General features: G+C 39.2%; 2 protein-coding genes across 2 annotated transcripts; one reads left to right on the top strand and one right to left on the bottom strand.

Annotated features, from left to right (window-relative positions):
- The first annotated feature begins 734 nt into the window (after window positions 1-734).
- Window positions 735-2,160, top strand: LOC132976071 (DNA damage-inducible transcript 4 protein-like). Its single transcript, XM_061041008.1, has 2 exons — window positions 735-1,146; window positions 1,256-2,160. Exons 1-2 carry the CDS (start codon window positions 735-737, stop codon window positions 1,753-1,755), a joined length of 912 nt encoding a protein of 303 aa, XP_060896991.1. The 3' UTR covers window positions 1,756-2,160.
- A 1,429-nt stretch (window positions 2,161-3,589) lies between these two features.
- On the bottom strand, window positions 3,590-9,681 carry dnajb12a (DnaJ heat shock protein family (Hsp40) member B12a). The gene is made up of 9 exons (XM_061039862.1): window positions 9,517-9,681; window positions 8,982-9,159; window positions 7,953-8,098; window positions 7,677-7,847; window positions 5,785-5,864; window positions 5,563-5,672; window positions 5,272-5,444; window positions 4,783-4,926; window positions 3,590-4,240 (listed from the first exon to the last, which is right to left on the bottom strand). Exons 1-8 carry the CDS (start codon window positions 9,647-9,649, stop codon window positions 4,805-4,807), a joined length of 1,113 nt encoding a protein of 370 aa, XP_060895845.1. The 5' UTR covers window positions 9,650-9,681; the 3' UTR covers window positions 3,590-4,240; window positions 4,783-4,804.
- Between the last annotated feature and the right edge of the window lie 1,365 nt (window positions 9,682-11,046).

Raw genomic sequence — 11,046 nt, 5'->3', positions numbered from 1 at the left:
TTTAGGCTGCGTCACGTAGGCTATGTTGTAAATCTGGAGTCAGAGGAGCTGATCTTGTTCTACAGATCAGACTACTTTTTATCAACAAGTCATCATTTTTTCTATCATTAATGCCTTTTTATCATAAGAAGCACTCAAACTATTGTGCAGCTGATCGACCACCTCCTTAATTCTGTTCACAGAAAACAAACTGAAGCAAGCCGAGATAAATTAGGAACTCTGTGTGAAGCAGTTAACACATGTAGCCTAAATAAACATTATTAATACAATGAAATAAGTAATAAGTAATTGTATGGGCTACGAGATGATGGATGGCAAATCTTTATGAGGTTTAAAAAAAAAAAAAGGAGGTGAATAGTGTGTAGGCCTACTCAGCATTTAAGGTTTCCGATCATTCCACGGAAAAGCACGAGTCCTACGTGAGATACGTGTCAGTGTGTGCTGCAGAAATGAATGCATCTTTCTCAGCTATTTCGTCATGTCTTTGATTTCCAATAAACTAAAGGGGGTGTGTCGTTTTTTATTGTTTCGTTGAGTTTTGGAGACGAGCGTTGATTGGCCAGAATGATGCGCCGTTTAATTCAATATTTGACGGTCAAACCACTTTTGTAAAACGTCAAACTGCGCAGGCTACACAAGTTTGGTTGGGGGCTGGGGGGGTGGGGAGGGGGGACCGCCTGTGGGGGTCTGTGAAAGGGGCCTGGTCTATTGACTCATCAAAAGGGGCCCAAAAAATGTTACCAGGCAGGGTAGAGAGCTGGGAACGTGAGCTGAAACGTCATTGGTTGAAATATAGAGTGGGCGGGACATTCTCGCTTGGGGTATTTAACGCTTTGTTCCATTGTTACGGAGTGTGTTTTCCAGCTGGTCTGGCTCTGAGGGGGGGAAGTGGGACTCTCTGTCCGAGGACACCATTGCACTTTTTTTTTTTTTTTAATTTTTTAAAAACAATAGGACCTTTTCGTTTGTTCGTAAATATGTCTTTTTCTTGCAACCAGTCGTTAGATGGAAGCTTTCCTCCTTCTCCAGCGGAGGGCCGGGGTTCAAATCGGCTGTCCTGGGGCAGTCTGCTGCAGAGGCTGACTGAGCTGAAAGGGATCAACCAGAGGGTCAGAGAGGATCAGCAGTGCTGCAGGAGTGAAACTGGTGAGTTCTGCTGGCTTTTGTCTGAGGAGGCTCTTTGTTTGTTTGCTCCAAGAAGTTTTTTTCTTTTTTCTTTCTCTAATTAACCCTAAATCTGAATTCTTTGTTTCAGGATCTGTAGCAGACATGTCCCTGTCGGAATCAGACAGCAGCTTCTTCTGTTACCCTCTGGAAGAGACTTTGGCTGCAGAGGTTGTTGCAACTATCACCCGAAGTCTCACAGAGGCATCACACATCCTCGGCTGCTCCAAGCTCATCCTCCCCGATTGTCTTCTGCACTATGTCCGCCAAGAGCTGCTCCATTTGGCTGTCAGCGAGCCCTGCGGCCTCAGGGGAGCGCTCATAGACCTGTGCGTGGACCGAGGGGACCAGGAGCCTCTGTGCACCGTGGACCAAATAGCAGTGGACGCCACCCTGGTTCCGACTTTTCATGTGACCCTGGTGCTGAGGCCGGAGTCCAGTGGGCTGTGGCCAAAGGTGCAGAGTCTCTTCAAAGGGAGCAAGTCACCCATCGCAAGGCACCAAGAGAGTCTGAGGCTGAGTACGAGCTTCAGGGCGATCAAGAGGAAACTTTACAGTTCAGGGGAGCTGCTGATAGAGGAGTGCTGCTGACCGGTCGCTCAGTCTCCGATAAACTGGACTGGAAGTCATGAAAGGAGGCTGCAGAGTAAAGCATTGTGTGCTATCCCTTGGCTCCCAACATGCAGTAAATAGCACTGTATCAACACGGTCCTGAAATACAAATGTTATCTCTCTTTGTTGGTATATGTTGGTGAAATTCAAAGGTTTATGGAAACCAAGAAAGCCTACGTTTCAAGACAGCTGCTCACCTGGTCGCAGGTGACTCAACAGTGAAGACTCATGTTTAAAAGTGAGTCCGTTGACTTCCTATGAATGTAAAATCATACCCAGAAGGGAATGACTTAAGTATTTGATAGTCAAATATCACCTAAAACTTACATGTTTTTGTATCTTCAACGACTTCATGAACGTGAACAAATAAATTATTTTTTATCACATGGTGGTATTGTCTTCTTATTTAAAGCAATCCAGACTTGTCATAAAGCACATTAGAATAGGCTTCTGATGAGGGGTGATGTTGATTTTAAGTTGAACCCTTGGTTGTCTTGTCTTTAACTATATGTGCTACACTACAGTAAATCAAATACACCTTCGGATGTGGGTAAGTAAAAACACGGGGACAACTTCTGCTGGGCGTCTCGTATAGGCTACTTTATATGGAAGCGATTAGTGATCAGAATTCAAATGATAAAGCTAATTTGAAAATTCAAATGCAGAAACAGAACATACAAAGACCTTTTTAGGTCATACAAAGACCTTTTTGTTTTCATTTGAATGATGTCATACAATATGCATACATAGAGAGTAAAAGTATAATGCAAACTGGATGACTGAATATTCATTTTAAATATGGGTCAAATAATGCACCTATAATCTGAAAATTAAAACATGTTTCTGTTACTGTATTTTCATTTTAAAACTAGCTTTTTCATTTGAATTATGATACAGATTAAGCGGGGCATTTTTTGAAAATGAAAAAGCAAATGCCATTTTCTTCCTCATTTTAATTTAGTCAAAGAATGTGCATTTTTAAAGTTGAAAACTAAAATTCAAATTAGATAAATTAATCATAATTTTATTTTTGAGTCAAATAATACACTCATATTCTGAAAGTTAAAAAGAATTTCTGTTAATGCATTTGAATTTTCAAATTAGCTTCATCATTTGAATTCTGATCACTAATCGCTTCCATAACTTTAGTGTCTGTAGCAAAGCAGGACATGCACAGACCGAACAACACCGATACCTCACTTCACTTAAAGCAATATCACTCCGCCAGCCGTCACCATGAGCAACCTTAAAGGCAAAGTGCATCACATCAAACAGTTTCTCTTGCAATTGTATGCAAAGCACAATATGTTAAAAAATAAATGAAATTAGCCTTAAATCAAATAATGTTTATCATCTCAACCTGAGAAAAATAAAGATCTATGAAACAAAACGTCACAAAAATAAATCTCCATCTCAGAGGTGTGTCTATAGGCATTATCAAAAATGGCCGGTGTGCTGACCAAAACTGAAATATCTCAAAACCTATATATGGACTGCAAAGGGATATTGTACATAAATTAAAAAGCAGTTACATTTTAGTTAGTTTAAGAATTTAAGAAACTCATTGAGGTAAATAGTCATGAAATATGTTTTAGATATTTATTTCCCTCTCAGGAGGAGATGTAATCACTTAATCTTATCTTAACTCTTCATCGCCTCAAAATCTGTTCAATAATGAAATGCTAAACTCTCTAGTTGATAGTTCCTCTCCAAAAAGTCCCCAAAACGGGTTGGTTTGAAAACACCTCTACATTAACCTCCATAGAATTTGATTATATAGCAATAATTTCAGATTAAAAAAAAACGAAGAAACTTTCACAGTCAATCACAGGACATATTTAATTCAAAGAAACTTTCATACAATTTTAGCATGTTAATTTAATAAATATGGTTTACTTTTATTTTGTGCAATGATTTCATTACCTATGTTCCAACAGGCTACAAGCAAATCCACATAATAACGTTATATTAAATGATATTAACTTCAAGAAACCCTGCACTGTTAAAAGTCAAATGAATATTTACAGTGGTAAGAAATATAAAAATTACACACTTTTCCTCGTGAGTGGCTCAGACGTCTTGTCTATGAGAAGGCCATGAGGGTTCTCAAAATGTTAAAAAGGAAAAACAAAAACAGACTGGGACAGAGAAAGCTTATCTTAGCAGCTTCATTTACCATCAAACAGACAACTACGCTCTTACTTTTTTCCCCCACTGCGACGCCAGACGGACTCTGGCCATCCTGAAGACACTAGAGTAAGAAAATGTCAGCAGTCAACTCAAAGCTTCTCACAGTTCTACAGGAAGTCAATCTACACGGAGTTTGCAGAGAGGTTCCCTGATGAGTTTGCTGCCCACTGCACGTAAGGCATTTTTGATTCTCTTGGTTTGCTGCGGAAAAATATGCTCCAATTTCAGTGGGCTCCGACCGATTTCTTCTTATTTGATTCAAGTACCGACCAACCTAAAAGAAAAGAATGGCTGACAGTTATGCAGCTGTCACTCCTCATATGATTGACTTATAAAGTATAACTATACATGCAGAGGAACCACAACATCTACACAAGTTGTGCATTATCGCAATCACATGTGCAATGTTTTATCATGGGAACAGCTACAGAGATCGATCATCATGCACCAGTTTCTTTCTTTGATCACCACACGGTAATGCTGTAGTGTGTGGGGTGAGTTGGTGTATAAAAGTGCTTGCAGGAAACATGAGACCCCACTGCTGACTCCCAAAGGTGATCCGGTGTCAGTCCCTGCTTGCAACTACATATCCATGTGTCAATAAGACAAATATAAATCTGAGCTTACAGTTTTCCTGAATGGATTTCAAATTCAAGGCAGGTTTTTTTTTTTTTAAATGAAATGAAATCCTAAACATTTGGTATTCTCTGGAAAGCTGTCAATTGTAATTATAGCGTCTTTCAACATGCAAAACACCAAAGTCTGTGCAGGTTATTATATTGTGTGCAATAGTAGGTACAGTGTCTTTTAACTTACCCATTTGTGTGCAAGTGGTTTTCTAGCCGTCCAATATAACTTGAATCTCAGATAGTCTAGAACAGCTGGGAGTCCCCATTCTCTGTGCCCTTTGGTACAACTCGGAGTCTCCAAAGTACCGAGCACGATACAGTAAGCCTTCCTCTAAAAGGTAGACGAGGAAAAAAAGAAGAGTAGGTCAATAATTTGATCCTTTGGAAGCTGATGTAATCAACCACAAAATAATTATTTAATCTCATCCTTGAAGAACAAAAACCAAGGATTGAAAATTGGCAGAAATCCAAGTTTGAAGTAAAAAAATGACAAATAATTCACGTTTCTTTCCTAAAACTTTCTGCGTTTTGGTCTTTGTAAAAAAATAAACTGCAGTAAGCTGAATATATTTGGTATCTCTGTTCATTTTTCTGACAGTTTTAAGCTATTACTTGACAAAAACTGTACAATCAGAATAGCATTAATCAAAGAAACTGCTGGGTAATGTAAACTTACTCTGCTGCTTTTCCTTCCAACAGTTGTTTCGGAGATTGGAGATGTAATCTTCTTCTACACTTCTCTCAACAGCCTTTAGGTTCGTCCCGGAATATTCCTCATTGAAACGATCTCCCACATAAAAAGTCACCTTCAGGTGTGATGTATGCCTTTTTTGAATATGTCCGGCTGACCTGATTGTATGAAGGAGAAATAATAACCTTGAGTGAGACGGATTCTGTGAGGAACTTTTGATGTTGAGACATTTTGACACATTGTCACTTAAAGTTCTCCGAGTGGTGCAGCACTTACGGGCGGTAGCTAAGGCTGTAGGGGGGCTGGGTGACCATCATCTGGCTAAGGGCGGACACGATGATGAGGATTAAGATTGGCATCAGCTGTACGAACAAAGCCAAACCTCCCTGTCCAGAGAGAAAAATAACACACAGTTTAGAACATGTTCATAAGAAACAATACAGTAAAGTAGCTGGTATCAAATTCATGTGCAATGAAAGTATTATAAACAGGACTTACATCTCTCTGTTGTTCTCGTCTTTCTTGCCTATTATGATGTGCAAAGTGCATTCTTCCGTTTCTGTAAACGTGTACGTTACCTAAACAGAATTTCAGAAAAGAAAAGATACAGATGCACTCAGTACTGCTGCGTTCACACTGCAGCCAAAAGTGACATGAATCTGATTATTTTTTTTTTTTTGGTTGCTTCTATCTGACTCTGATTTTTTTATGACATTTTTAACAGCACAAGTCACATGGAATTTGATCTTTTCAAATCAAATTCGGGCCACTTTCATATGTCAATTCCCAGGGGAGTCTAATACAGGCCACATTTGAAAAACAAAAAAAATCACATCTGAGCAAAAAAAACAAAACAGAATTGAGCATTAAGGCTGGCAGTTTGATTGCAGCCCAAAGACACAAGAAATCAAGGCCCAAGAGTCTGCAGGCCTTCAATCCATTATCTCATATTTAGCCAGAGAGAAGAATGTGTTGATGAAGTGTGTTTGGTTCATTTTAAACAATGTTTGTCAAGCAATTAGTTGTATATGGTAAGACTGACCGATTTTCTCTAAATAGTCTTTACATTATACAATCATTTAGTAACTTGTCAAATTCTGTTTGATCATAATCCATCATACTCTGTATGAAATCATTATAACAACATAATGAAAATGCATGAAAATGTGTCTATTAAATTTGAGTTTTATGAATGTATTGTTACTTTGTTGTTTTTAATCTATGCTCTGTAAGGTGACCTTGAGTGCTCTGAAAGACACCCTTTAAATAAAATGTACTACTTTTATTAACCGGTACTTACAACTAACAGATAGCCGTCTGTATTTTAACACCATTCAACACCAAACTAGCTGGCCATATTCAGGTTACTGTGAATCTCACAAAGTCTTGTCAATGAATGAAAGATGTAAGTGAGAAGTTCATTTCAAGTTCATTCATGTACTTTGTTTCCCCTTTAACAGACATCAACCTTTTTCTGTATGAGGAAAATACTGACAATCAAAAGGTTGATCATCCAGTCAGGCAGCTCTGTCTCGTTTAGTCTGACTGGAGAAAGATCGCTGATAAGGACTGAGTACTGTAAGAGACAGTGCACTCAAAATACAATGTAACGGCAACAATTAGCTGAATGAATGTTGACCAACTATCTTAGCAATTTAATTAAAGGCTTTATATGTATAACAATACATTGTTGTGTTAGCATGCTAATGCTAGCGATCTTTATTATGCTCGTATCTTCACACTGCATGTAAATTTACCCGAATAGACCGCGATCTAGAAATGCAGTTAAGCAGTGAGTACAGTATGTTATTCTTCTTTTCTCTAGTCCCTCAATTAAACAACTTTTATACGCGATGGGAGGAGCCGGCCAGCTGTCCGTGCGATGTAAACAAACTGAAGATAGGACTCGGAAAGCATCACAGACAGTGGGACTCTGGTGTTACACCCATTGCAGACTGTCATGACTCACAGAGTTATTTTCAGAGGATATACTCGATTTCTATTATATTTAAGTGTGAAAAATTGCATATAAAGCCTTTAACATGGAAAAAAACATGTGAATTAAATGTTAAAGCTCAATATGTGTTCTTTCACTCCCATGAGCATAGCATGATGTGTAGTAGAGAGACAACGCTCTGGAACATTTTCATTTAAAAAAAAGGTATAAGAAATGTGTATACAATGACATCAAACACAAAATATCAGCAGCATAGTGTGTCTTAGGTAAGACTCAGGCTACCTGGAACACAATGAGAAAGCCTGGCTTATTCTAATATTACTGCAGAGGCATGCAAAAATGTTATTCTGAACATGGAAAGCAAAACACTCTAGGGCCTGTGCAGCAACAACACATTGACTGACCCTGTATTCACTGTCATGCCTCTACTTACTTGATGGGAAGCCTCCACCGAAGAACATGTTGAAGAGGTCCTCGGGCGAGATGTCTGCTTCAAAATCACGATGCTGTCTTTGTCTGGTTGGGTGTGTTCTCTCCTCTCCGTACTGGTCATACTGCCTTCGTTTGTCAGTGTTACTCAGCACTGCATATGCATTACCAATAGCTGAAAGGTATTTAAAACAACACACACAAATGTGTAGTTACTCACAGTTTACATTGACTAGTTCTCCATGGAACCATGCTGAGGAAAATGAGGTTATTGATTTACCTTTGAATGCCTCTGTGGCTCCCGGTGCGTGATTTTTATCCGGGTGAAACTTCAGCGCCAGTTTTCTGTAAGCCTTTTTAAGATCCTCCTCAGAAGCAGTCTTTTCAACTCCCAGAATTTGATAATAATCTTTACAGCTTTTAATCCTGCGATTTAAAAACATATAAGGTATGAACACAATACTCAAAAACATGCAGTTACATCTTCTAATGTATAGAAGTGACATCAAATACATCAGCCAAGATTAAAGATACACCTGTCAATGACACAGTGGAGCGAGCTGCATTGAGGAAAAACATACAATTATTCTGAGATTATAGGTAAATAAGTAAAGTTATTTATATAGCACCTTTTAAAAGGTGATGACATTGTAACACTGTAACACTGAAACATTGTAACATTGAAACATTCTAACATTGTAACACTGTAACACTGAAACATTGTAACACTGTAACATTCTAACATTGTAACACTGTAACATTGTAACACTGTAACACTGAAACATTGTAACACTGTAACATTCTAACATTGTAACACTGTAACATTGTAACACTGTAACACTGAAACATTGTAACACTGTAACACTGAAACATTGTAACATTGTAACACTGTAACATTGTAACACTGTAACACTGAAACATTGTAACACTGAAACATTGTAACACTGAAACATTCTAACATTGTAACACTGTAACATTGTAACACTGTAACACTGAAACATTGTAACACTGTAACATTGTAACAAACATTGAAACACTGTAACATTGTAACATTCTAACACTGAAACATTGTAACACTGTAACATTCTAACATTGTAACACTGTAACATTGTAACACTGTAACATTCTAACATTGTAACACTGTAACATTCTAACACTGTAACATTGTAACACTGTAACACTGTAACATTGTAACACTGTAACATTGTAACACTGTAACACTGTAACACTGTAACATTCTAACATTGTAACATTCTAACACTGTAACACTGTAACATTCTAACATTGTAACATCCTCATGCACACTGACTTTCTGACTGCCTCCATCTGCTCTGCGGTGTATGGTTTGGCCGAGTCTGTGGCCCCCTGAGCGGACCCATCAGCCCCCTCTGCCTGGCCGCGGTGCCTCATCGTGGGTCCTTCTCCGTTCACATGACTGCCATTCTCTTCTGGAGGTTTTCCATTCTGCGCTAAGGAGTCCAACACGTCTGTAATGGAAGAGTGAAGGCATGTAACTCCAACATACACCCGGAGCCTGCTTACATTACGAGCATGCTAGCTGGTTAGCAGTGTAGCTGCTAACGAACACGGCAAAGAAGTAGATGTAAAAGTAAATTAAGATTAAGTAAGCCCCATTTATAAACAGCAATTAATCAAATACATGACAGAAATTGCGAGTGGGGGGGGGGGGGGGGGGGGGGGGGGTAAAAACTACAAATACCAGTGTCGGTTGGGGGCAGCTGGTGTAACGTTAAGTCGGTAATGCTAACGTTAGCTGATTCGGTTTCACAACGATCGTCCTTATCTGACATATAATCATCGAAACAGACGTTTATTCGACGTACTTTGAGCCTGAGTTGTCGGAAAGAGACGCTGTGCCTTCTCCAGAAATTTCCTAGCTTTGTCCGGCTGATTGTTGTTTACTGCAATTAGGGCTATTTTAATGCAACGCTCCGCTTCGTCCTTGTTTGAGTCCATCGCGACACAGCGGAAATGTTTACTTGCCCCAAGACGCACCGTGATGACGTAGAGTATGGAACGCCGAGCGAGCCGTAATTCACATCTGGTTTGGTTAGGGGCTGTCAAACGATTAATTTTTTTAAATCATGATTAATTTATTTCAATAGTTAACTGAGGATAATCTGCTACTCCAGTGTGGTCTGAAACCATGACTTAGATGCAGGAGATGGATCCAAAGTGCTTATCCTGTGAAATACAGGGTTTATTATTGTTTTATGAAAGAGTAACAGTAGTACACATTATTAAATATGCAGGAGTTCATGTACAAAATGACTCACCGATTTTCAATGATCTACGGCATGTGGACTTTTCAGGAGCTCCAGGTGCAGTTTTGCCCGTTTGGTCCTTTATGCGTGAAACTATTGTTTTCCACGATAACTGATCACAACATGCCAATTTGAGGACAACCCTTAACTCAAGTCTACAATTCTACAATTCACTTAGCAGACGCTTTTATCCAAAGCGACATACATCAGAGAATAAGTACAACACAAGCAAGGATCTAGAAAAAAGGGAACAATGTCAGTAAGAGCAAACGATCAGCTTTGAGTCCGAATGGACACACAGGTGCTGACAGGAAGTGACCAGAGGCAAAGCACAACATTGACGGCAGTTCTTGAGAGCTCTAATCAGTATAGAAACCATCTTATAAGTCATCGTTATCAACAAAAACAGTCGTCACAACCATCATCATCATCAATGATATCGAGACCATCATCATTAAGTTAGTAGGTATTCATGAAAGAGCTAGGTCTTTAGCTTTATCTTAAAGGTGCAGAGGGACTCTCTCATATGCAGGAGTTCATGCACAAAATGACTCACCGATTTTCAATGATCTACGGTTAATGCGACAGCATGTGGACTTTTGAGGAGCTCCAGGTGCAGTTTTGTCCTTTATGCATGAAACTATTGTTTTCCACGATAACTGGTCACAACATGCCAATTTGAGGACAACCCTTAACTCAAGACTTCCACAATGCCTGCAGTCAGTTGCCACCCATTGCAAGGGCTATAATAACCTTCTTCGATTTTGTTTTAGTCACAGGTCTGTTGTGATTGGCACACTCCAAAATAGTGCTCTATTATCCTTAGTGATGCAGTCACCTGCTGACATCAGTCTGATTAGCTGCAGGTTAGCTTAGGTGGAAGCACAAGTGTCAAGAAATTTTGTGGTAATTTAATTCTGTTGGACACAGGGTGCATATTATATTTGACTTAAAAAGTTATATGTTTTGATCTTTTTTTTCTTAGAATGAGCCTTTGAAGGGGCACAGCAGTGTCACTTTTTTCTATTACTATGGTGGCAGGAAAATGCTCCAACAGCCTGCCTCCTCCTGTGCGCTAAACGGACAATA

The sequence above is a fragment of the Labrus mixtus genome, chromosome 6 (genome assembly GCF_963584025.1).
Source record: "Labrus mixtus chromosome 6, fLabMix1.1, whole genome shotgun sequence".
Taxonomy (NCBI): Eukaryota; Metazoa; Chordata; class Actinopteri; order Labriformes; family Labridae; genus Labrus; species Labrus mixtus.
Note: the sequence above shows the minus strand (reverse complement) of the source record. Positions and strands in the feature narration are given on the sequence as shown.

Bases quoted from the DNA above. Each gene is read 5' to 3' on its own strand.
- LOC132976071 (XM_061041008.1), top strand. From the start codon at position 735: ATGTTACCAGGCAGGGTAGAGAGCTGGGAACGTGAGCTGAAACGTCAT. The intron at 1,147-1,255 runs GTGAGTTCTGCT...TCTTTGTTTCAG, and splicing joins GTGCTGCAGGAGTGAAACTG to GATCTGTAGCAGACATGTCC.
- dnajb12a (XM_061039862.1), bottom strand. From the start codon at position 9,649: ATGGACTCAAACAAGGACGAAGCGGAGCGTTGCATTAAAATAGCCCTA. The intron at 8,099-8,981 runs GTCAGTGTGCAT...TTTAAATCGCAG, and splicing joins CAGATGGAGGCAGTCAGAAA to GATTAAAAGCTGTAAAGATT. The intron at 5,673-5,784 runs GTAAGTCCTGTT...CTCTCTGGACAG, and splicing joins GACGAGAACAACAGAGAGAT to GGAGGTTTGGCTTTGTTCGT.